General features: G+C 43.6%; 1 protein-coding gene across 1 annotated transcript in view; it reads right to left on the reverse strand.

The window, feature by feature from the left end:
• Positions 1-6,440: 6,440 nt before the first annotated feature.
• The window catches only part of PTPRJ (protein tyrosine phosphatase, receptor type J), a 48,406-nt gene continuing 27,604 nt past the window's right edge, over positions 6,441-27,242 (reverse strand). Inside the window, exons 5-18 of the mRNA XM_018554962.1 lie at positions 25,678-25,809; positions 23,233-23,327; positions 20,890-20,963; positions 20,308-20,426; positions 19,966-20,050; positions 18,462-18,509; positions 16,866-16,956; positions 13,892-13,982; positions 12,479-12,552; positions 11,678-11,812; positions 9,295-9,414; positions 8,084-8,247; positions 7,031-7,166; positions 6,441-6,650 (exon numbers count right to left, since the gene is read on the reverse strand). Coding sequence (XP_018410464.1) covers positions 6,441-6,650; positions 7,031-7,166; positions 8,084-8,247; positions 9,295-9,414; positions 11,678-11,812; positions 12,479-12,552; positions 13,892-13,982; positions 16,866-16,956; positions 18,462-18,509; positions 19,966-20,050; positions 20,308-20,426; positions 20,890-20,963; positions 23,233-23,327; positions 25,678-25,809 — 1,574 coding nt within the window. The remainder of the gene's footprint in view (positions 6,651-7,030; positions 7,167-8,083; positions 8,248-9,294; positions 9,415-11,677; positions 11,813-12,478; positions 12,553-13,891; positions 13,983-16,865; positions 16,957-18,461; positions 18,510-19,965; positions 20,051-20,307; positions 20,427-20,889; positions 20,964-23,232; positions 23,328-25,677; positions 25,810-27,242) is intronic.

Consider the following 27,242-nt stretch of genomic DNA (forward strand, 5'->3'; position numbering starts at 1 on the left):
GGGGGGGGGTTGCTTTCCCTAAATGCTATGAAGAAATAAAAAGTGCTTAAAAATAAACATTTTATTGCCCATCCAGGGAACACAGTTTACAGAATATATATATTATACAGAGAAAACAGTGTAGTGTCATTATATAAAAAAGGAAACTCGACATGACAGGAAGCAGATTTCACATTTTATGTCAACCTGAGGCTTCACTGGAACCTTTTACCAGCCTTTAAGAATTCCTTCACAAGTAAAATATCTTCTTCAAGTACGCCGACACCGTTTGTGCAACATCGTGAAGATATTTGTATTTGTCATTAAACAAAATATCTTGTATATCTCAAAAGACAGCCGAAGCCAAGCGTCATGTGATATACTAATCAGCACAGGTTAGGAGAAAACACAGCGGTGGGTAGTGACCCCTTACCATCAGACCAACATTGACAGGTCTGATTGTGCTGCTTTGTGATTGGAGGACCTGCGCCAAAATGTCAACCGGAAATCCGTTTTCACGTGTGCAGGCACATTGGGATAACAGCTATTTTATATTTGTTACATTGTTCCCATTCACACAGCATCACAAAAAATAAAAATTGCCACTTACTTGCTTAAAAGCCATAACAAGCTTCCCCTGTAGTGTTAAAGAAGAACTCCAGTTAAAATGTTATTAACCCTTGCAGTGGGGCTACTAGCACCTAGACACAAACAAGCACTTAAAAGAGAACTATGGGGTAACCTTTTTATCAGGGTCACGGGAGGACATATACTAATGTCCTCCCGTGACCCAAAGCTCAGTATATAGCAAGCTATTAAACTCTATATACCGAGAGCGCCGCAGCCGGGACGGATCCCGACAATACTGTTGAGATCCACCCAGCTGGCTGATTGACAGCGGGCTCTGCCTATCTAGAGGCAGAGCCAGCTATGCCCGCCCCCTTTCTGATCCGTTCCTCCACTCAGTGCTGGAGGATCAGAGAGGGGAAGGGGGAATCCCTGCGAAGAGCGGTGAGTGACAGTCACGGCTCACTGCAGGGAAATGATCGGGAAGTCAGCGAGCGACGGTATGTGTTCCTCTATAGAGCCGACATGTGACAGTCTCATTGTCACAGGTCGGCTTGAACTATGAGGACGAGTGTAAATCACTCACCTCATAGTTCTCCTTTAACCCTTGTAGTGCAGGGGTAGCCAGTTTTGAGAGCTCATTGAAGGGGATTTCATTTGGTCCTGAAGTTTGTTGATTGCACCTCATTGGCTGACGACAGCAGCAAAATATTTTTTTTTTTCACTTTGGTCACCTTAAAGAACACACATTGTGCTTATAAATAAAGCAATCTAGGATCAAAAAGACTTCATCTTTGGCTATATAATGCATCGCTTATGTGCGCTCATTTACTTTTATATATAGTGCTGATAAACTCTGTATTGCTTTTCAGAACACATGGAATTAAGCACTTTCCCAAAGGAGCTTACAATCTAATGTTCTTATTTCACTTCTACGAGTATTCATGTATCCTAAGGCTAATATTGCAATAAATGAAATTTGGAAGATATTGTAAGTTTCGACACTTTCCTTTTATTAAAGTACTCTTTCCTTCTTCTATATTACATATGGCGAGCCAGCCAATAAGGTAATGCCTACTGCTCTTCTATTAAAAACTTTTCATTTGTTTGGTGCCGGCCTTGTGTTTAGTGTCTTTCCTTCATGAGAGAACAATATAGAGTTCCAAAAAACACATGACATCTGCTACCCAGCCGGAGATAACAATATATGGCACTCCAGAGCACAAGTGATAAGCTTCCGAGAACATATTATAAGCTGCCTTTAGTCAGCCAGGGACACTATCAGGGTTGAAGAGTTTGGAGAAGGCAGGAGAAGGGAACAATCTAGGACAGTGATGGTGAACCTTTTTGAACCCGAGTGCCCAAACTGCGACGCAAAATCAATGTATTTATCTCAAAGTGCCAGCGCTGAAAATAAGTTTAGTATTACAGTTTGGGCGCTCGGGTTTAAGAAACGTTCAACATCACTGCCTTACGGCCTTGTGCGGCTCTCACAGGGGACCTGAACGTCCCGGATCGCCTCTGTAGTCGGGCCAGTCACAATCAGGCAGCGGCGGTGACCTCTAAACAGGCAGATTAGACGGCCGCTTGCGGGGCCTCCCGGGGTCCTAGCGAGGAGGAAGCAGCCGTCTAACCTACCTGTTTATTGGCTGCCGCTGCCTAATTGTGATCGACATTATACAGCTTGGCTGCCTTAATGTTTTTGGGCCTGCACCTGGGCTCGCGTGCCAGCAGAAAGGGCCTCGCGTGCCCTCCCTGGCACGCGTGCCATAGGTTCGCCACCACTGATCTAGGACAACATAGCTGACCTGGAAAGTGAGCTGAATTGGAGAATGTTTCCAAATCAGCTATTTTGTCCTAGATTGTTCCCTTCCCCTGCCTTCCCAAACTCTTCACCCCTCTGTGAAAAGCCCTGTATATTCTCAAATGATTTCGTCTTGGCCTTTCACTGGCCACAGCAGCCCCCAGTATACTGCGTAGCAAGAATCCTAGATACCATCCATGTATAAAAGTGTTTTATACACTATATGGCCAAAGGTTTGTGGACAACTAACCACCACACCTACATGAGTTTGTTGGACATCCAATCCAAAACCATGGTCCATGGTTAGTTTAAGATAAGGAGTTGGCCTCCCTTTGTGGCTATAACCGCTTCCACTTCTTATGGGCAGGCTTTCTGCAAGATTTTAAAGTGTGTCTGTGAGAATTTGTGCCCATTCAACTAAAAGAACATTTGTGAGGTCAAGTAATAATGAAGACCTGACTCACAAAGAACTTTCCAAAGGTGTTCAGTAGGATTGAGGTCAGGGCTTTGTGCAGGACGCTTGAGATCCTTCACGCCACACTGCTCCAACCATGTCTTTATGGAGCTGGCTTTGTGCACATGGGCACCCACCATGCTGGAGCAGCAGAGGGCCTTCCCCAAACTGTTACCACAAGGTTGGAAACCCGCAAATGTCTAATAAGTCTGTATTCTGGGAACAGCTGAACTCTATACATTTGAGGGATGTACATATATTTATGTCATTGTCTATATCGTGTAGGTGTCTTGGTCAAGTGTCCACAAACTTTTGCCCATTAAAGTGTAGATTTTCAACACTTTCATAAATAAGGCCGATGGTTCCGGAATGTCACAGCTTCAAAGTGCAAGTCCTATTGGTTTGGGTTATATACACACAGACAGTCACTATGACTATATTCCTCAGTTACATAAGTTACATTCATTTTCAGTGCATGATTATCCTGAGAAAGATCTTCCGCAGACCTAAAAATACCTCACCTTTCATTCTAAAAATAAAATAAAATATCATAGCACTTAATTAATCAACAATTGAAACAAAAACCAAAATATACATCTCAATAAAAAAGTTGGCAGAATTTGATTCCAAAAATATAAAATATTCTTTAAATCTATTTATGTACAATTACACTTAACAACCAACATTATGCAAAGAACGATAAAGTGCTGCAACCAGGAAAAAAAACTGATCGATTCAATCTGATCAGACTAGGGGAAGAAGATTTATAATTTTTTGCCATGGGTTACTGCACACCATTGATCTTTGCATCATGTGACTTGATATAGATTTTTTTTTATTTTTACAATATATATTAGGTTACACATTCATTATTACATTATTTAAGATCTATAGATTTCAATTCAGACGGGCTGCATTCTGAACCTTACAAGCTACTTGGGGAGTCACTTACTTGAAATCAAAGACTAGGGAGAAGCAGAAACCAAACTCTGATTTTGCTGCAAACATTTCACAATTAGTACATTTTCCGCCAATAAGAAAACTCTCAATAAGAAGACTGAGTAAAATTTGCTTGGAAGAAAAAAAAAATCCTTTTTTCCCCCTATAATTTGGGTGTATTTCAGGTTGTTTAGTCTATTTTATTAATGTTTTTCATGTTTGTATTTTTTCCTTTTGTTGCTGGGTGTATTTGATTATTATTTCTGCATTCATCTGTAAACAAGCTTTTGTTTGATGTCACAATGTTGCAATTTCAACATGACATAACATTCTTATTATAGAAGGATTAGTTGTGAAAACAACACACATTGAAATAGAGCACAGTTGGGGGGAATTTATCAAAAATGGAGCAGAAGAATCTGGAGCAGTTGCCGTGGCAACCAATCAGCATCTCTCTTCAGTTTGCTCAGTTGAGATTTGAAAATGAGAGAGAAAAGCTGATTGGTTGCAATGCAAATCTGCTCCAGATTTTGTCTGTTCCAGTTTTTATAAATTCCCCCATTATATGTTTATTAAAATAGGAATGTGTGCAGTTTAAGATGTCTATATTTATAATGCTAGATGAGGTCATAGGTATGGGTGTTGGGGGGGTTCGGCTATTTATCTGGCCACAGGAATAGTTTTTGTGGTCTTTTGAGTATGCACATATAGTGCAAAATAGGGCAAGACATTTTCAAGATCAGGTATAGGCAAATCTAAGGTACATGTGCCAGGACGGACACACAATATCATTATCAAAGGCACCCGGAAGATCATCATGTGGCATGTGTGCTGGCTCAGAGTTGGCCCACCAGAGGGCTCCTGCTCCCTGCAAATACAGCACCGATGCCATAGGCTGTAATTAACATCTCATTAGGCTGTCGATTATACATAACCTTACACAGCCTGGCCTGCCCCTCTGCACCTGCAGCCCACACACCTCCATGATGGATAACAGAGGGCTACCTGACATCAATGACTTTTAGGTAGGTAGCAGGTATAAATGTAAAACCTCTGTATTTTGTATTTTGGGCTGATCTGAGGTCTGAAGGTACAGAAATTGGGGCTGTTCTGAGGTCTGATGGGGCAAGAATTGAGGCTGATCAGAGGTCCAAAGGTGCGGGAATTGGGGCTAGTCTGAGATGTAAAGGTCTAGGAATCGGAGCTGATCTGAGGTCTGAATGTGCAGAAATTGGGGCTGATGTGAAGTGTGAAGGTGCAGAAATTGGGGCTGCTCTGAGTTCTTAAGTTGCATGAATTAGGACTGATCTGAGCACGGAAGGTGCAGGAAATGGGGCTGATCTGAGGTCTGAAGGTGCAGGAACTGGGGCTGCTCTGAGGTCTTAAGGTGCAGGAACCGGGGCTGCTCTGAGGTCTCAAGGTGCAGAAATTGGGGCTGCTCTGAGGTCTTAAGGTGCAGGAACTGGGGCTGCTCTGAGGTGTTAAGGTGCAGAAATTGGGGCTTATCTGAGGTCTGAATGTGCAGAAATTGGGGCTGATGTGAGGTGTGAAGGTGCAGGAAGTGGGGCTGATGTGAGGTGTGAAGGTGCAGGAATTAGGGCTGATGTGAGGTGTGAAGGTGCAGGAATTAGGACTGATCTGAGCACGGAAGGTGCAGGAAATGGGGCTGATCTGAGGTCTTAAAGTGCAGAAATTGGGGCTGTTTTGAGGTCTTAAGGTGCAGAAATTGGGGCTTATCTGAGGTGTGAAGGTGCAGGAATTGGGGCTGATGTGAGGTGTGAAGGTGCAGGAATTAGAGCTGATGTGAGGTCTTAAGTTGCAGGAATTGGGACTGATCTGAGCACGGAAGGTGCTGGAAATGGGGCTGATCTGAGGTCTGAAGGTGCAGGAACTGGGGCTGATTCGAGGTCTAAAGGTGCAGGAACTGGGGTTGATCGGAGGTCTGGAGGAACTGGAGAAATTAGGCTGTTTTTTTTACACAAGAGCAGGTCTAGGATAGTTAAAAGAGGCTTCTGTAACCCCCAAGAGCCATTTAAAGAACACTGCCCCCTTTACAAACCACATTAATTATACCTTGCCTAATAACTGCACTGCATTTTGCCCAAATTACAAAATCTCCCAAACGTTATAGAAATAAGAGCTCTCGGTTTCACTTATCCCTGTCGGAGACCTGAATGCCATATTTTGTTTTGGTCAGAGACTCAGTAACCAGAAAAGCATGGTTTAAATTGACACTTGTAGAGCCTGCACTGTCAAATATTTCAGCAACAGCAACTCCTGTGCCCCCTGCCTTATGAGATGCCCTTTAATTATATTTTTAAATTAGGACCATAACAAATAAAACCAGTAAAGTGCCAGTAAGGAGGACCAGCGATAAAAGACATATGTGTATCATAGACTCTTATCTTACGGGGAGGAATGCCTTGCAGTAAAATAGAATCATCCAACATAGTGGTATACAAATTATTCATCTTTTAAATGTAGATGTACCATATCTTTCCAGCAGATGTTAAAAGTACATCTTAGGAAACACAAGAAGAAGAAAAAAAACAACAACAATATATACACAATTATTAAATAATAATCTCCAGGAAAAATTAAAAAGTGCGATTCCCTCCAGTGATGGGTTCTAAGTTCATGTGTACCAGCAATGCGGCTCCCTCGCCCAGAGAGGTCTTTTTTTTGGGTTAAACATTTCTACAGGTTGGTCTTGCTGATGTTCGGATATATGGAAGATGCATTTTGGTACATTAATTCAGAATTCTGATATATGGATTCAGAGTTCTGATATATGGATTCAGAGTTCTGATATATGGATTCAGAGTTCTGATATATGGATTCAGAGTTCTGGGGCGTTCGAGCCTTTATAATGTCCGCAGCACACTGATTCAAGAAAACATACTGGTTCTGTATTGGAAAGAAGAACAATGTTACTAAAGTGCAATGAAACAATGAATTGTCATACACAGCTACATTTATAACAGGGTTATTCACAAAAGGGTGAAGGGTTTGGAGAAGGCCAGAGAAGAGAACAATCTAGGACAACATAGCTGAACTGGAAAGTGAGCTGAATTGGAGAATGTTTCCAAATCAGCTATTTTGTTCTAGATTGTTCTCTTCTCCAAACTCTTCACCCTTTTGTGAATAACCCTGATAATGATTAAAGAAAATAGGAAGGGAGGAACCAGGAAAGACAAAATATAAATACATTAAACTTCAGCTTTAACAACATATTTCTAGCTTTTCTTCTACATCCTCAGGAACCTTCATTCATTAAACTTGCTCACCTCTGTTTGCACCATCAGTCCTCGGTGCATTCGAAGGTCGTAAACCACTCCGTAAACATCCACTTTATCCTCAGCTTCGATTTGTTTTATGAGTCGATCCAGGGCGATGAGGGTGCCAGTCCTGCCAACGCCAGCACTGTGAAAGACCAAACACGTGTTAACATCAAAGATTTACAGGGTAATCATCCTGAATCTGAAACAGAGAAGGAGGAGAGAGAGAGAGATAGAGAATGGGAGAGAAGGGGAGAGAGTGAGAGAGAGAGAGAGAGAGAAAGAGAGAGCGAGAGAGACAGAGAGAGAGAGATAACGAGAGAGAGAGGGGGAGAGGAAGAGAGAGAGAAAGGGAGAGAGAGAGAGAGAGAAAGAGAGAGCTAGAGAGACAGAGAGAGAGAGAAGAAGAGAGAGCGAGAGAAGGAAGGAAGAGACAGACAGACTGGGGGACACAGAGAGAGAGACAGACAGACAAGGAGACAGACACACAGAGAGAGAAAGAGACAGACAGACAGACAGGGGGAGAGAGACAGAGGGGGAGAGAGATGGGGGGCAGAGAGAGAGACAGAAGACAGACAGATAGAAAGGGGGACACAGAGAGGAACAGAGGAAGGGGGCAGGTAGAGACAGCAAACGCAGAGAGAGAAACACATAAAGACATACGTAACATAGTTTGCGCTCTATTTCACGATTTGTTCTTCTAATCAATTATAATAATAAAAGGAAATGGAATCATAGAAAAGGGCGGTCTTGTGCTCAGACAGAGAGACACATTATATCTAATCCGAGAAAGTAACGGGGTCTACACGCATGACTTTGGCTGGGTGGACGGCTAACAATGTCGCAGCGTTTCTACAATATGCACCATTCCAGCAGAAGATAACTAGTCTGGAGTTTTCCAGGCATTGTACAGAATACGTTCTTCATTGTTCTGACTGTTCCGAATGGAGGGAAGGTTTAAATCCAAGCGATACTCATAAGCCCCTACACTGTGTGCATCCTCAGTGCTCCATGCATTGACTTGCTAAACAATCCAGAGTCAGGTTACTGTCTATCACGTACCTGCAGTGAACCACTATAGGTGAGCTTGGTGGGTTGTGGGTGGCGGTGTAATCACGGATCAAATTCCTAAACTCTACCAGGTCCTCAGTTGTTTTGGGAACGCCGTGATCCGGCCAGGCGGTATAATGGAAGTGACGCACGTGCTTGCTCTGCCTGCTTTTGATCTGAAATAGAGAGATGATAATGGTGAGACAGTTAAACTTTATACTCGGTCATGGAAATGAAAGCTTTTAAATCTCCATATTTTGATTCCTTTTGGCCACCATTACTTTAAGACAGGGGGTGGTGAAAACTCAGGCCCTCCGACTGTTGTGAAACTAAAAATCCCATGAGGCATTGCAAGATTCCCACAGCCACAGGCATGACTCCCAGAGACAGATAACTGATGGGATTTGCAGTTTAACCACTCCTGAAGAGCCAGAGTTTGCCCCCCATGCTATAAGCTTCTCAAATGTCATATGATAGCATAAGGAAGAGTTAGCCCTGTCAAGTTTTTATTGCTATGTCTGTAGCCATTGGAGAGATTGTCCCTCACTTCTTGTGGGGTCGCTGAGATAGGAAGTGCGCTAAAATCAAAAGGGAGCAAATAAGATCATTGTTAGGGTGTACATACCTTTTAAGCAGTGATGCTTAATTCCAGATACGTAGATGACTATTAATGGGGGTTATTCTTTGATACATTGTACTATTTTTCCCACAAATGGCCTACGATGTTCCCGAATTATTTTTAAATTTTTGGGCCCTTGGCAACTCCACTGCAGTGACGTGCGGTACCTCTTGCTCCGGGTGAGGCATTCCCCAGCCCCACCCCCACCATCCGAAGCTACGCCCCTGCCATCAGAAGCTCCACCACTGCGGTCCGAAGCTCCACCCCCAAGCTAGTGTAAAGGAGGAAGGGAGGGGACAGGGAGGAGCCTCCCTGTCTCTCACTTGCTCCTCACTGCTGAGGCGCTCCGTCCATGACAGGTTACACAGTGTGGAGGATTTCCCTGCTATGTAACCTGTTAGAAGCCGATCTGAATGGAGAAGAAGCTGTCAGCTTCAGACATGAAGCTGACAGCTTTTTCCTCCATAATTCTAGGTGAGACTCCGCCTCACCTGCCTACCCTGACCGCACGTCCCTGCTCCACTGCCACCTTCTGCTTCTCCCCCACTGAATCCTTTGCACTGAAAACTGCTCTAGTTTTAGCCCAGTCAGTCCCGGCACTCACATTAAGCATTACAAAGTTCCTGATGGTCCAGTCTCGATCGACGGCTTCATTGCTTAAGGACACTGACAAGTTCCCAAATGTCCTGGAGCTCCGCGAAGGCCAATATTCCTCACATTTCAACTGGAAAACATGAACATACAGTTACCATCTCAATGACAACAAACAATAAAGGATCATTAAAGCGCATCCAAACCACCACAAGTCTTTAGACATAGTAGCTGATTTTGTTCTCTTTCTAAGTAAATTTGCTTGCAAGTACAGAAGAATAGCTGTTGATCCTGCTCTTGTAGAGCAGCTTAGTGTGACAACACAACTGCTCTGTAGATACAGTACAGTGAGGGAGCGTTGTCACCCTAGGATAGGAAGTGTGCTACTTATAGGATCACCAGGTGAATGAGCTACGGGGAAATGAAAAAATATCCTTCTAGTGGAGCTTTTTCTGTCCTGCACGGGAAGGTTTTTGTTTATACTATAATGGAATCCAGCTTTAAAAGAGGAAACTAATGCAGCCAACATATCTAAGAACTAGGGATGAGATTTGGGTTCAGATCCTCCCTATGCTGAGGGCATGTGGCCTGGCATGGTTTAGGAATGGGGTTGGGTTGGGCACAATTGCTGCCCTCCCTTTCCTATCCTACCAAGCTGCATGCTTTGAATTGAGTCTACTATAGATATGTAGCTTCTCACAATGTGCATTAGAAGCTGCATCAAGTCACATAGAGCCTAGAACAGGAAGTGTTTAAGAAGAGAAACCTGAAAATAAGAAAACCAATGCAGTCATTACATCTGAAGACTGATGAGCTGCATTATATGGTATTTATTTTTACTGCTGTCTGTGTCCCCGTTAGAGAGATTCACCCTCTCAAATTGTCCTGGCGACCATTATCCAGTGAAAGAAAATAAAAAAATGTGGGTTGTCTTCAGAACAGAGATATATGGGAAATCTTCCAATGGGGAGACTAGTTCTACTTACCACCAGAATATGCCCTCTGTTTGAAGGGATCTCCTCTCACTTCCTGTTGTGGCAGGGAGTGAAGGAAACTCTCCCCAACGGGACACAGATGAAAAAAAAAACAGCTGTCAGGGGTTATAGTCGTCCCCTACTCTATCCAAAAATTTAAAAAAAAAAAGATTTTGGCTTCAGTTCTACTCAAAATGGACCTTTACCCCCTTGTATCAGCATACAGCTCTGCATACGGATATTAAATCATCTTACACTCATTAGTTAAACCAACATGTATGTATTTTACATATCATTTCTTTTATTCCACTTCCTGGACCTTTTTGGTACAAATTATGTATTTGTGCCCAAGCATTGCATACTGGGAAGGTTACATCAGTAGAGCATTGATGCAAATCTCATCTGTAATCCCATGAGATTTCAGGGAAAGGGATTTTCCTCCCCTGAGATGATGTGCATGGTCACATGTCCTAGTCACATGTGCTATAATTCCAGGAAGTAAAGGGAGATGGATTCATCTGCCCTTAGTAAAAATGGCCACCGTGAGAAGACTGGGGAATAAAAGAAATGTAAAGCATGTAAAGAATAAAAAAGCAGGCAATGCTCTAGAAGTGTTTTGTAGATTGTTCTAGAAATGTTTAGTGATGACAAACAAACAGACTCTTCTTGGAGGAGCGCTACTACCTGGAATCACTTTTATGGGCAATGCTTGTACAGTGATGTAGGATCATGTATGTGTCAAATACAAATATAGAAAAACAGTCTTTTAGAATGGAAAGGATATAGACTTACAGTTAGGATATAGGAGACTCTGCCCAAAAACTCGCCTTATCTTCACTTCAGGATCTGATGGTCAGGTCCTTCTATCTGGCAGATGAGAGGTGAGTGGCTGAAAAGGGGCTAGGCTGAATGGCTAAATCCCTCAAGTTGTCAAATGTTGAGCTCTCCTATATCCTAACTGTAAGTCTATATCCTTTCCATTCTAAAAGACTGTTTTTCTATATTTGTATTTGACACATACATGATCCTACATCACTGTACAAGCATTGCCCATAAAAGTGATTCCAGGTAGTAGCGCTCCTCCAAGAAGAGTCGGTTTGTTTGTTATTGGTACACAGGGTCCCTCCCCCTGTTATGAGGAGTTTCGCACACCACCAGTAGTTAATCTCCAGAGTTGTGTCTGACCTACAGGAGTGCGCTCTAAACATTGTGCTTTCTATAAACATTTCTAGAGGTGTGTTTGTTGTTATTTTGAAGATATGGGTAAAGTTCCTCTTTAAAGACTTAAAGAAAAGGTCAGGGTTCCAGTTTGAATGCAAATTCCAATCTGATTTAGTTTTCAGGAACACACAATATCAATCTCACCGTTATAATTGCTTACTTTGCCCTCCTGCTTTAAAAAAAACCATATTTTTTATGTACCTTCCCTATTTCAACGCATTTCGTCAGCATGACGATCGACCGGACATCCTTCTCCCACATCATGCGCCAGAAATCGTTGAGGGTTTTGGGGAGCGGACCTTGCGATGCGATGAACTCTTTGGAGTTGATGTAGCCCTGGAAATGCAGATAGAGTAGTGGTAGTGACCGACCCAGTACAAGTAAATCACCAAACCTGACAAATAGGGATGCACCGGTAGCAATACCGAGTCTTTGAGCTGGTACTCGGCCAAATACTCCCAATGCTTGCTCCAATACCGGAACTTCCAGTATCAGGAAGGCAAGTCATCACACGCTGCCGGCTTCCTGATTGGCCGGGAAGCCGGCTCCATGCTTTCTCGTCACCAAGTGTAATGACTCACCGCCTGGCTTCCGGGCACTTGGTGACGAGGAAGCATGGAGCCGATTCCGAAACAAATCAGGAAGGCAGGCGGCGTGTAATGACTGGTCGCCGGGCTTTCTGATTGGTCGGTAAGCTAGCTAATCAGGAAGCCGAGTGGCAAGTCATTACCCGCTCACAGCTTCCTGATTGTCCAGAAAACCGGCTCCATGGTTCCTCGTCACCTGGTGATGAGGGAGCATGGAGACGGCTTCCTGGCTAATCGGGAAGCCGGGCGGCGCATCATTGCACGTCGCTATATATCCCTTAATCGGACTTCCGGTATCAGTATTCGGTATCAACGAGTACCGGAAAAAAAATATTGGTGCTCGTACTCGATATCGAGAAACCGGGATCAGTGCATCCCTACCGACAAACCTCCTTTTAGTAACTTATCTGCTTACAGGGATGTAGTTTGCGTTGATGTAATCGTCTGAGGAGTTCCCATTAGTGGAAAGTATAACGCGGGAAATATCATCTAACGTGGGGGAAAAAAAGAAGCAACATATTATTTAAAATATTAGTACAGAAAGTTTGGAATTTAAGTGATACCTTTCATTGAAGATGCAAGCTTTTTAGGAGTCCTTAGATCCCTTCGTCAAGCTTCATACATGTAAGGAATCCAGAAAAGCTTGCATCTTTACTGTAATAACTCTAAGAAGAACTCTGGGTATTTTTTAAATGAACCCATGCAGTGGGGCTACCCCACACTGCAAGGGTTAAGTGCTCATTTTGGTCTAGGGGCAAAAGTAAAGAAGATATACTCACCTCCTGATCCAGGTCCTGCATCAGTGACCACTTACCTTCCTCACCCTCAATTCTGGCTGTGGTATGTACCTCAGCATCTGCATGTCCAATGGCTCGGCATTAGACATGATGACATAATGGGTCATTAGACTGCCAGAGCCCAGGGAAGAAGAGGCTGCTAGACCCATCCCTTGACCAAAACCAGCAGTTAGCCCTTGTAGTGCAGGGACAGCCCCACAGCAAGGGTTCATTTGAAAAATACCTGGAGTTCTTCCTTAAAGTAGCATTAAACTTTTTTCAATAATGAATCCAGATCAAACAAATATACATGGCCCAGAGAGAGCAAGGGTCCTTCTCTGCAGCATGCTGGCAGGGGACAGGATTTTATACTGAAGCTGTGGCTGTTTTCTAAAGAAAGTGAACATACCTTTTGCGCACCTGGAATGTATTTAGCAGATATAAACTGAACGTTCAGTTGGACTTTAAAGGAGAACTATGGGGTTAGGGCTTTTCCCCATAGTTCTCCTAAGGGTAACGGGAGGACACAAACTAGCGCCCTCCCGTCACCCTAAGCTCAATATACTGCGAGAGCTACAACTCGCGGTATACTGAGACGCCGCAGCTGAAGCGGATCCCGACAATTATGTCGGGATCTGCCCAGCTGCGTGAGTGACAACTGGCTCTGCCTATCCAGAGGCAGAGCCAGCTGTACCCGCCCCCTGCCCGTCCATTCCGCCAGTCAGTGCTGGAGGATCGGAGTGGGGAGGGGGGAATCCGGCCCCTCCCCTGTCACTTCCCAATCTACTGAGCCGACCTGTGACAGTCTCATTGTCACAGGTCGGCTAGAACTATGAGGTGAGTGAAAAGCACTCACCTCATAGTTCTCCTTTAAGCTTGCCCTACACGTTACTATCTGATCGTAGAGTCTCTGTACATTCTTCTTTGCATCTACCAAAGTGCTAACTGCTAAGCTACCAATCAAAAGTTATAATAAAAGCATTGTAGTTACAATTACTGCTTCTCCAGTTGCCATCATTACAAATAAATCTATCAGTATGTATAATACCCACACGGCAGCACATTTGTGTATCGGTTCTTTTCTCTGTTTTCTGGGTCATCAGCGGCTGTTTTTGATAGCGTTGTACCAACAGTTTTTAATTTCTAAATATGACAAAAAAGGTAAAATGTTAATGTTAATTTGTGAAACAAGCTGCCCCTAACCTGGTCACGTCAAAGCTATTACCTGTACAGAGCATCCTTGTTTGGGCAAATTAAAATGTATTCTAAGCTTATGTATAGCCAAAGCCTGTGCTAAGCTGTGGATAGCTTGGGGGGGGGTTAAAGCCATTCTCAGCTAATTTTTTTGTTCTATGTGCACCATTGGGGAGATTTCCCTTCACTTCCTGTCCCAGAGATGCAGAAGGTGAAGAATAATCGCCCAAAGTGAGGGATATTCTATTCTTAGACAGTTGTTACCAGGACAGGCATCCCCATTGGAAGATTTCCCCAATGAAAGATTTCCTCTTTTTGGATTTCTCTTCACTTTCTGTCTGGGTGACAAAATGGTCACCAGCACAAACAGACGGGTGCAGCTCTGCAACTGGGACAGAGAAAGCAATACAACCTTGACAGAGGGCCTAACCCTTTCCTACTCTATCCAAAATTTTTAAAAAGGGTTTGCCTTACTCTTAAACGTCAATACAATGTGGTTCCTCATTACGCTGGTGTATGTGAAGTTTTAGATGACTAAAGCTGGGTACACATGAATAGAATTTTGGCCATTTCATCAAAAATGTGATCCGTGGGGGCCCTATCTCCGTGACAGAAGTCCATGGTTCAATTGACTTTATCTCAGGAAAATTGTCGGGTGACAGTGCATGTTGCCAGTCATCTGTAAACCATGTTTGGGCATGCTGACAGCAACGGGCACCATTGTCAGAATACAAATGACACAGCAGGAGGGTCGCCCGTACACAGTTTTATTGTGGATGTCAGATTTTGTTTGTCCAGCCAGCAATGTATAACATCTATCAGTGTATACCCTGGAAGAGCTAAGGGGGTAGAAGTTACAGAGGGGATGGAAAGAAAGGTAAAGCTTTTGTAGAAGGGAGAAGGAACAATGTTTTTTTTTTATGTGCAAGCATTATGTGGAGTGGTGTGAACGGCAAGCCAACCCTGATATAGCAGGGACACCCCCCTCCCATGCACATGAGATTAAAGGTATCTGGGACTATTATGTCCATCTCAGGGTGATAAAACAATATGCAGGGCTTCCAAATACGTAGGAGTTTCTTATGTTTATCGTGAAAGATTCTCCTCAGGCATTCATTGACCATTATGTTTTCCAGAAGCAGAATAGACAACTTTTTCCAGTTCCTTATCAGAGTTAGTTGAGTCGCAATCAGAATATGGTACGTCAGTGATTGTTGTAACTTTGTTACTATCTTGCTATGTAATGCCAGAAACACACCTTACAACCATCGCCAGACTTCTGTCTTGCGATGGTTGTAAGGTAATTAAGAAAACGTACAATCTGCCTATCTTGGACAGGCAGATCGTACTTGCGATGATTGCAAGCTGCGCCACCCTGAGGCGCGGGCTTCCGATGACCGCAATGCCAAACGGGCAGTGTGCGCTTGCGCACACCGGCCCGTCCGGCTTTTATCTTACGAACATGCTACACACCCGCCGAACATCGTACGATGTTCGGCTGGTTTTCGAACATGTTCGTAAGTTTAAAGTCGTGCGACCTTACAGTAGTAGAGGTCGCACGACTTCCACACACCTTACGATAATCGTACGATCGCGGGATTTCCCGCGATTATCGTACGATTATCGTAGGGTGTGTGGGCACCCTAAGAGGGCTTTTTCGGGGATGTCCTTATGAAACAATGACTTCAGAAGATGAAAGACTTTAGACCAAAAGGTTGCAGCAAATGGATATCTCCACCAAATATGTAGCATATCTCCAAGAAGGGACAGTTTGGAAGATCTAATTTTCCCATATAAATGTACCTGTTCTGCTGGTGGCAGTCTGTTAACTGTGACTTGAGTATAACATAAAAATCAGTGTAGGACCACCTGGGCTTTGCAGACAGATATATTCAAAGCGAATTAGGGGTTTGATGAGATCTCTTAATGAGGGTAGAAAGAAACCCAATATTCTATATAAGTTCTGCAGCGGAAGGTTTTCTGTGTTCTCATTTGTAATCCCAGGATTTAATAGAGGAGAAGGTCAAGAATTGGTGAACTTTATGGTAGTCTGCAGAGGGCCACCAGACAAAGGCCCTAGGTTTAAGGTAACCTGGCTGAAATGTGGGTTGAGATAAAAGTGGCAAAAGGGGTGCGTGGGGGACAAAAACTCACTGGACCATTTGAGTGCATCCCAAAATTCTAGATTATGTTTTAATAGTAGATTGATGTCTACTGTCCTTGAGGTGGAAGCCAGGTTAACGCTTGAAGAGTAGTAGGATAGTGATTTGGGATTTTTAAGAAAGTCCAAAGTGGGGCAATACTGGTCTGATAAAGGGTTATTGGAAAGGTTTGCAATGCATCATATTAGCGCATATACTTCCCGCTCTCTCATGTCTAGAAAGAATGGCCTTCAGCTTGGGGAGTCAATGCTTTTGTGAAGAGACCTGAGAGCAGAAGGAGGGATTGCAACTGGAAGGGTTCTATAATAGTAGAGAAGTTTAGTCAGGTTCATTGCAGACACTCTGCTGAACCAGGAAGGTGCATGCAAGGACCAAGCCTGAAGCAAGGATCTGAGGTACCAGAGCAAAGGAGCAACCACAGTTGTAATATCCAGTGTATACATTACTGGTTTAAGTGAATATGTATGTTAGCGGCCAGATCCCAAATATGTATTTCAGTGATACCTTGAACAATTTGTATGGAGTTCACCTTTAAATGGAAAAGGCAGCTCATAGCCTTGGCTAAACAATGGAAGATGGGGCCTATTCACACTGTTATACAGAGCGGGTCAGAGCAGCTGAGGGAGTTCTGTTAATGATGGAAAGTCTCCAATGAATACCCGCAACGTACCTCGTACTCCTCAAGGAATCCCAGGTTACAGTCAGCACGCTGTTTATCAAAATGTTGCAGGAAGCGATCTGTGCTCATAGCTAGGGATCTCCTAAAAAAATAAAGGTAAGGGTGTCACAAGCAAGAAAAAAAAGCACCTTAAATATAATTTATACTTGGGGGGGGGAAAGGGCAAAAACTTACTTTTTCTCGCTCCTTCAGGAAAGAGGAAGAAAGAAGAAATATTTTAGTAAAGGTACTCAGCATAGAAAAAACATTTTGGTACAATATATAGTTTATATACATATTACATCATTCAGTCTACGTGTATATACTACAGATCACAATTGCATGTTTTCAAAATGAGCAGCTTTCCACATATGTCACTATAGCAAGTTTTAGCAAATAGGGATGCATCAATGCCGTTTTGTTCGGTATCGAGTAGTGATATTTTTTTTTCTGTACTCGCCGAGATACCGATAGCGAAGTTCCATTAGAAGAGAACTATGGGGTAAGTGTTTTTCCCCATAGTTCTCTTTAGGGTCACAGGAGGACATATACTAACCTCCTCCCGTAACCCAAAGCTCAGTATATCGCGGGCTATTGCCCGCGATATACTGAGAGAGCCGCAGCCGGGATGGATCCCAGAAATACTGTCAAGATCCACCCAGCTGCGTGAGTGACGGCGGGCTCTGACTATCTAGGGCCAGAGCCATCTGTGCCTGTCCCCTCCCTGTTCCTTCCTCCACTCAGCGCTGGGGGATCAGAGAGGTGAGGGGGGAATCCCTGTGGGGAGTGGTGACTGACAGTGTAAGCTCCAACCCTGGTGGATGGTAGGATGGGCATACCTATTACTCTTTTGCCTTTCACTCTAATACTTTCTTAGCCTCTTCTCTTAATCCATATTTTCTTTACCCTCTACTCCCCCCTCCTCCTATCCTCTTTTAGCTAGCCTTTTACTAAGCAAGTCGGCAATGGCAGTCTCAGGGTGTAATTCACAAAGGAGCCAGCCGTAGCTTCGGTTGATCCTTCGGCTTTCTTCGGCCGCTGGGAGCCCTTTGGTTCAGTCGAACCGAAGGGTTGCTGTACGGGCTATTCACTATAGCCCGTACAGCAGCCAAAGGCCTTCTGCACTTTGAAGTCCTTCTGCACTTCGGCTCAGCCGAACTTGCAGAGCATGTCCAGCTGACCGAAGGCAAATCAGCCATACCAGCCAGAAGCCAGCATTCGGCTCACCTCACTCCAGCTCGGTTATTCTCTCGGCAGCTTAGTGAATAGCCCTGTCAAGGTTTGCCTCAGCACAGGTTACCTTTAAGGTACCCATAGATAAAAATGGCAGTCAGGACATCCGGCAATGCTTCAGAAAGCCGATTGTTTCATAAACACGGATGCTTACCCAAGCATGCATGTCAATGCCACATTCCACCACGTCTGGTACCATCCCAACCAACTGACAACTCCACCCAGGCAAGGCTGCCTGTTGCTGTCAGTACAGCTCAAGGGTAAGACATGTGATTGTTTCCTGACAGTTATCAGATCAATCAGCTGACTATCACCTTCTGAGTAGATGTTATTGTCTGTAGAATATCTAACAATAAGCACAAGAAACAAACTTACTTCACGTTTGAGAAGGCCATGTCTTTATTTTTCGAATTGCCTCCTTTCCTGTAATAGAGCAAACAGATACAATGTATTTATACTGGAATTGTCCTCTAAGGAAAATACCCAATGAAAGTCAATGAGCCCAGATGCAGCAGTTGTTCATATTCCATTATTGTTGTTAAAAAAGAATTGTTTCACGCCACAAGATTTAAAATATTAGAAGGATAAGAGAGCAACAAATCTTGAATAAGCCTATTAGGAATTTTCATTCTTAGTCAGTACATGACATGGAATCAAATCTCCAGCGCATTTTGAATAAGCCTATTAAGAATTTTTTATAGTACACGATATGGAATCAAATCTCCAACGCATTTCGAGGTGCTCAAAACTCCCCCTTCATCAGGGCAAGGAGACAAATGAACATAAAAGAGTATAAGCTAAATATCTAAAACTACAAGCACTGTTTTTAACTGTACATATAGTCATAGGTGCAGTACAGTACACAGATAGCATTTTAAGGTGCATGCCTTTGTCTTGTTATTAACCAGTGCTTGTAGTTTTAGATACGTAGCCTATTCTATTTTATAGGATCTTAGCTTTGATGAAGGGATTTTTTAGCCCCCAAAATGGGTTGGCTTTTTGATTCAATGCCATGTACAAAGGGCCATTATTATTGGACTTGCTCAAGCTTTGTGGTCCTCTCAGCCTTCCAAACATTTTAAAGACTACTCCAGGGACCCTCTGGGGTACCTTGGTTGACAGAGAGCTGCCTTTAAAGAAAAAACTCTGGGAATAAATATTCCTAACCCTTGCAGTGGGGCTACCCCTGCACTGCAAGGGTCAATTGCATGTTTTGATCTAGGGACAAAAACAAAAAAGATATACTCACCTACACCTAGGAGCCTTCTAGCTGCTAGACCCGTCCCTGCAGCCTGTCTCTTCCTCCGCTTTAGAAATGGAACACCCTTCAGTGTTCTCATGTCCTATACACTGTACAGGACATCATGACTTACGGCACCTTAGACTGCTGAAGCGGAGGGGGAGAAAGGCTGCAGGAGCCAGTTCTGAGGTTCAGGTGACTATATCTTACAAGCACTTAACCCTTGTAATGCGGGGGGTAGCCCCACTGCAAGGGTTAAGAATATTTTTGCCCAGAGTACTTCTTTAAAGGTTAGATCCTGGCTCCTCCTGATTTTTGTCTACTCCGAGATCCAGTGTTTCACCACCAACAGATATCTACATCTCAAGATTTAATAGGCTCGGTTTACAATATCTGTTGTAGACAACTGAGGTGAAGCAGTTCTCTTTGGCACTGGGGGAGAGTGAAGCCTTCATGGAAAATGCATTGACGTAAATAGGGAAGACACAACAAGGTAGTTTTTGGTGGTATTTCGGGTGCGATGAGCCTAAAGGGCTCCTGAAGGTAAGAGAAGCTCCTTTCAACTACCCAGGACCTTTCATGCGAGAGCTCCTACTTCATTAATACATTTGATGTATCACAATAATCAAATGATTTTACCTTCTTCTCCACCAGAGGAAAAATCCTACTGCAGCAACAACAAGAAGGGCCAGAATGGTTCCAACGACAGCACCAGCAATAACCCCTGAAATGAACAGACATTAAATTCTTTATACTGGGTCACAAAACCAATGTAGAGCCTTAAAGTGACAACTGTTCATCCATGAGTGAGCCATTGGAGTGGTGGGATGCTGCCATTACTGGGTGGGTGGGTGATGCAGAAAGGCCAAGCACCCCATTTGTTCTTTTATAAACAGAAATCTCTGCCCAAGACACAGAAATGCTGGAGCCACTTACATGGAGATTCTATAGCATTTTTAGCATTATTTATCATGTACGTACCTGGGTTCTGTGGTGTTGTAATAGGCTTTGAATAAGAACCGATTGTCCAAAGGCTTCTGTCTATGTCAATTGTGCCATCGGTTTTATACGCAATATCTGTAAAACCTGCAACAGCAACACTGGAAAGTGCACAACAAAATTAATAGAACATAAAGCATTTGTTTGATTACACACTATATACTGTGTGTGTGTATATATATATATATATAGATATATATACACACATACACATACTATATATATACACATACACATACTATACACATACAGCCGAAGCTGGCCGAGCGGCTGGCCATTGGACAGCCTGCTTCTGACAGCTGGGCGGAGCCAGCCGTGATCTTACGGCTGGCTCCAGCCACTTGCAGAGAGATCAGCGTCCCTGGTTACCAGCTAACCAAGCACACTGATCTCCAAACAGCCTAACTCTCCCTGGAGCTCCGGGAGTCTCCCGCTCCCGGCCGCCAAGGAGAGAAACACTGCTTTATATATACACACAGTATATACACATACACACACAAAATGTATATGTACTGTATATCTTTATTTTATTTTTTTAATAGTGTAATTGTATTTGACACTTACACATGCATTAAGCAAATGAGCACTGCAATGCCATCTGCAGCCTGAAGGCTTATTTTGTCAATGAGGCCTCCAGCCTGCATGTGATCACAGATGACATACTGATAGCAACCGGGTCTGAATGGTTCCCAATTGTCAGTGGGGACCACAGGTGTCAGTGACAGCTGAGATTGATAGCCACCAGCTGCACAAAGTGTCAGCTGGTGGCTCTCAAATAGAGGATATCCATTAGCGTAACCCCGAGCAGGAAGACAAGTCACACAAGGTCATTTTCAGGCAATTTGAACAAGATTGCAATCATGACAAAAGACCAAAGCGGTCAAAGTAACCAGCTACCAACAGTACTACATGATGAGGGGCTGTAATTGATTGTGGGATCTTCTTGTAACCCTTTCATTCCCTCCTCTCCCATACATCTCAGCAGTGGGGTCACAAAGGGGGTGCGGCCAGCACCAGGTGATACCATCAGAGGGGACGACAATATAATGACCTTTAGGGGTCTATTCACAAAAGGGTGAAGAGTTTGGAGAAGACGGGAGAAGTGACCAATCTAGACCAACATAGCTGATTTGGAAACATTCTCCAATTCAGCTCACTTTCCAGTTCAGCTATTTTGGCCTAGATTGTTCACTTCTCCTGCCTTCTCCAAACTTTTCACCCTTTTGTGAATAGACCCCTTAGTCATTTCATGTCACCCCCTCTGAAAAGTCGGGCACTCGGTCAAGGACAGAGAGCCCGGCAGTTGCTCGAGAGAGAGAGAGAGAGAGAAGGCTGCATACCTTATCCCGCCAGGTGACGTCCCCTCCTCTCTCTGCCAGCGTCCATCAACAAGATGGCCGCCGGCAGGTAACAGCGGTACCACTCATGATGTCATTTAGACATGTGCACTGACAAAAAATTTGTTTAGTTTCGTTTCGATTCGGATTTTGTGTTATTTCGTTTTTGGGGATTCGGGTGTGAAAGTCAATTCGGATGAAATTCGTTAGCGGTAGTTCGTTCGACCGTTCGTTTCGTTTCTTTTTTTGTTTCGTTCATTCGTTCGTTGCAGCAAAGTGACGCTAACGAATTTCAGAAACGGAAATTCGGATTTGTTTGCATTCGTTATATCTGTAATTCGGAATTTGGATACATCCGAATGTCCGAATTCCCGAAAATTTGTCCGAATTTCATTTCGGAACGAAACAAATCGCACATGTCTAATGTCATTATGCGCATGCACGAGGACGTCACTGCGGGGTGTCACCAGTTACCCGCACCGGGTGTCACCCCGCCTCGGGACGCCTCTAAACCCCCACCAGCAGTGAAGTGCACATAGTTACGCGTGTGCGTAATGACGTCATGTGTAACGTAATGACGTGCACACCAGGTGACACCCGAGCTGGTGACACTGCATATCTCATGTCCATGCAGTCTCTGTGTTACCTGTATATTAACTCCTTTGCCTCCCTTATCTTGCAAATCAACCCTATCATCTCCATCCTCCCACTGTATGCAACCTGTACATTAACCCCTTCGCTTCCTCTGTGTATGACCTATACATTAATGATGAGCTGGGTCTCGTGCACCATTACTCATACATTACACCATTACCATACTGCTTCAGATTTCAAACACCCCAATACCGGCATGTTTCTTTTTTGGCAAATTAAGGCAAAAAAATTAGATCACTTGGTGTCCACTTTCCAAAAAGCGGATATTTTTGGGCGTTTTCATACTGTCCGGGCATTTTTAAATTCAATACATTGAAATAAAGAAAAAGGATATAAAAGGTTCTGGTGTTTTTGTTTTTTCTTTTATATAGTTGCCAAATACCACCAAAAGAAAGCTCTATCTGCCAAAAACAATTGATATTAAATTCATTTCGGGTACAGTGTTGCATGACCGTGTAATTTTCAAACTATCACAGTGCTGAAAACTGAAAAATGGAATTGACAGGATTACAGACTGGTACTCAGGTGGATAAAGATCACAAGGCCCAAGACTGAAGCTGAGTTGTAAGATAGTGTATTCTAGATTCTTTATTCCTGATATAATGGTGTGCACGGATACCTCATTATTTCGTAAAAAGATTTGCTATGATGCCCGTTTCTGCTTGCAGTGTTACTACAGGAGAAGGTGATTGATTCTGATAAGCAGAAAGTTGGGTAGAGATATCAATTATTGCACTAAAACACAAAATCTTTCCATTAATAATGAAATTATATATATATATATATAAATGTACCAGTAAGATGTTGTTGCTTCTAGGGGACCATTAACATAAGGTGCTTGTCCACTATTATCTCCAATTCGCACGGTCTTGGTATTTGCTGCAGTATCCCTTGCCTGCCTTGCATTTGTGCTCACATTTGTGATCAAGAATACATAAGCTGAGGAGCTTTTGCTCTTAAAATCGCTGTAGGTCTTGTTTAAAATGTTCTTTTCTGGATTTTTGCCTGCAGCTGAAAGAAGATAAATAAGCATAATCAAACAGAATATTAGGGGGAAACCTGTGTTCTATACATAATAGGATAACAAAAAGAAGAAGCACACTTCACCTTATCCACTCCCACCCTCTGAATACCTTTGGGAGGAGTTGAATGCTGATGGGTAACCAGGTCGTCTCATCCAACATCAGCACTAGACATGTGTGATTCGTTGCGATCCGAATTGAAATTTGGACGATGTATCCGAATTCCGAGACACAGATATAACGAATGCAAACGAATCCAAATTTCCGATTCCCAAATTCGTTGGCGGTAGTCTGGATGAAATTTCGTTGCAGCAAAGTGACATTTGAGGAAAAAAACCCATTTTTTCCCCTCTTAAATGTCACTTTGCTGCAACGAATGAAACGAAAACGAAATTTAAACGAAATTTTGTACAGATTACCGCTAACGAATTTCGTCCGAATTCCGAAACGAATTGACTTTCTGACCCGAATTCCGAAAAACGAAATAATGCAAAATCTGAATCAAAGCAAAACAATGTTTTTGCTGGTGCACATGTCTAATCAGCACCTGACCTTACAAATGTTCTACTGGACGAATGGGAACAATTTACCACAGGCACACTCCAAAAGCCAAGCCAAGAGTGGAGGCTGTTATAGCCATACAGATAGAGTAACTTCATATTAATGCCCATGATTTTATACTGGGATGTCCAACAAGCTCACATAAGTGTGATGGTCAGGTGTCCACAAATGTTTGGCCATCTAGCATGTGCTAACGTATATATTAACCACTTTTGTAAGGACGCACTGATATTTTTGAAACACCACTAGATGTCGTTCTTGGATAAGAAATGACTAATGTGTGAATCATATTAGCCAATATACGTTTATGTATTTGAACATATAGGGGTCTATTCACGAAGCAGCCGAAGGATCTAGCCGTAGCTTCGGCCAATCCTTTGGCTAGCTTCGGCCCCAGGACCCCTTCGGTTCAGTAGAACCGAAGGGGTGCTGTACGGGCTATTCACTATAGCCCGTACAGCTCCCGAACGTGGCCAAGCGGCTCAGTCGAGGCAAACGCATATGCCTCGGCTCGGCTGAGCCGTGCAGAAAGCCGAAGCTGGCCAGCCATTGGACAGCCTGCTTCTGACAGCTGGGCGGAGCCAGCCGTGATCTTACGGCTGGCTCCAGCCACTTGCAGAGAGATCAGCGTCCCTGGTTACCAGCTAACCAATCACACTGATCTCCAAACAGCCTAACTCTCCATGGAGCTCCGGGAGTCTCCCGCTCCCGGCCGCCAAGGAGAGAAACACTGCTTTAATTTTTTTTTTATTCTGACACGGAGCTGTGTCAGAATAGAAAAAAAAATAATAATTTGTAGCCATAGGAATGCTTTGCTAGATTCCAATTGGCTATTTCAATTTGCAATAGCCAATAGTAAACTTGCATTGCACCCGCTCTCTGCTGCTGTTGTCCATCAGGTCCACCACTACTGATTGACAGCAGCAGAGGGCGGGAACAATAGCTAGTTTGCTATTGGCTATTGCAAATTGAAATAGCCAATAGGAATCTAGCAATGCATTCCTATGGCCAAAATGTTTTTTTTTTTAATATTCTGACACGACGACGTGTCAGAATAAAGAAAAAAAACGAAAAAGCAGTGTTTCTCTCCTTGGCGGCCGGGAGCGGGATACTTTTTTTGGACAGCAGCAGACCCGCTGTCACTGCTAGCTCCGCACAATAGTTTTCTATTTATTTTTTTCTACTTTTTAAACTATTTTTCTGTTCTGCTCGGTCCCACAGAGGGACCGAGCAGAACAGCCGAGTCGAATGCCGCTCAGCGGCATTCGGCTATTCACTCACTGCTGTTCGGCATCTATAAGAATAGACCAAACAGCAGCGAGTCGCCTGCCGGAGGTTCGGCTTAGCCGATCCAGATGTTGGATCGGCTGAGTCGAACTCCTTCTGCACTTCGGGTTGGCCGAACATGCTGAGCATGCTCGGCCGACCCGAAGCCACCAGTACCAGCCTGAAGTGAATAGCCGAACAGCGTTCGGCTCACTTCGCTTTAGGTCGGTCATTCACTCGGCTGCCTACGGCGGCTTAGTGAATAGACCCCTTATTAGAGAAAAGATTAATAATACGCTTGGCATTGGGTGTTTAGCCGATTGTCTATGTTGTAATGCTTAAAGTGACACTAAACTCACTAAACTTCAAGTACATTAACTTATAACAAAAATGTATTTACTATTTCATTTTAAAATAGATTCTGTTAGCAGGAGGCTTTAGGTCCGAATAACTTCTCTATATTCCCCGAAAATAAAAAAAATGTAAAAAAAGTATTACAAAGTTTCCCATACCATTCTCAGATGTGACGATCACGGCATATGTGCCGACAGGCCCATTTGTGGAATCGAACAATGCAAAAGTGTAATCAATCTGATTATAAGATAGAATTACGATGACACTTTCGGCAGTTGGAGCAGGTGGAGCTGAAAGAAGGCAAAGAAAAACAAAGAATGTCATTATCTATGTGTACCATCATCACGTTGTATCTGATACGGAAGTACATACACTCTGTAGGAGGCAGGAAAGAGATAACTTTTCTCCAGCACAAGATATATTTTATTAATTCCATCGCTTGTTTATTTAACTTATTTATACAATGACACGTAATAAGCAACATTTAACCAATCCCAGCAGTCCCAGCACAGAAGTTGATTGCAATGTATTTATTTTTCTTTTGGACTCATTCATGTACAATAATACACAACAGGGGCAATTGTGGGTAGAAGCTATTGGTCGTACCAGTATGTTTTTGTATAGTGAGAGCAGAGGGGAAGACACACAAACATGGGAGACCCCAGCTGTGCAAAGCAAGAGCAATAACCATATCACTCCTTATCAGCAATACATGTAACTGTCACGATCTGGGATCAGGCTCAGAATCCAGTAGCTGAAACAGCAGGCAAATTTGTGGTATAACAGGCCGGGTTTGGTACACAAGCAGATGGTAGTAGTGGAGGAGCAGGCAGAAGTAGACAGCGAACAAGCCGAGGGCAGTAGCCAAAAGTATCAGGTATGAAGCGGAAGACGATGAGAGTGGTCGGTAAATCAGCAGCCAAAGGTCTGTACACGGGTAGCAGTATGAGCAGATTGTATCACAGAAGGAGCAGGAAGCAAGATATTGGCAGGAGCAGAATAATCTGGCAAACAGGAAGTGCAGAGGCATGGCTTAAATATGAAGTTCAAGGGAGGAGCAAGGAGTTCAGGAGAAACTAGGTTTACCTGAGGATTACACAGGAGTTATCCAAGGTTCTAAGGTGGCTCAGCAGGTAGAACCACTGCCAACTATAGCAGAGGCCCTGGGTTCAGATCCGGTTCCTGACAGTAACATCTAGGCCTTGAGAAAGCCCTTTTAAGAATTCTGCAACAGTGGAAGGGTGTAGTGGAGATGTTGCCCACATCAACCAATCAATTGCTTTTTGGACTTTTTGACCAATTTCAAGTGTAGTATCTGTCCAGTGGCTAAGGGGAGAAACCAACCATTAACCGGGCTTAAGGCAAGGTTACTGGCTGGAGGTATCTCTAGTATGATAGGGGTTCCAAGGGATTTTCCTTCAGGAAAGTGGGAACATCTAGTGCCCACCACAAAAAAGTGAGAAGGTTAGTACGCTACAGGTGAGGCAGGATCCTGAGGGACCCTGTGCCTCCTGATGAGATAGATCTGCTTGATCTGGTTGGGGATTGGGAAGGCAGTGTACTCATGGTGCTAATGCCCCTCCCCCCCCCCGGGAATGACAAAACAGGGGTGCCAAGAATCACTATAGGTTTGGGACCTCACTGAGTCATTGGCACAAGGTTTCAGCACCAGGGATTATTGCACATCTCTTCCTAGGGCATGCCTTCTGACAAGCATGTTAGA

Source organism: Nanorana parkeri, unplaced genomic scaffold (genome assembly GCF_000935625.1).
Source record: "Nanorana parkeri isolate BGI_ZX_2015 unplaced genomic scaffold, ASM93562v1 scaffold10, whole genome shotgun sequence".
Classification (NCBI taxonomy): Eukaryota; Metazoa; Chordata; class Amphibia; order Anura; family Dicroglossidae; genus Nanorana; species Nanorana parkeri.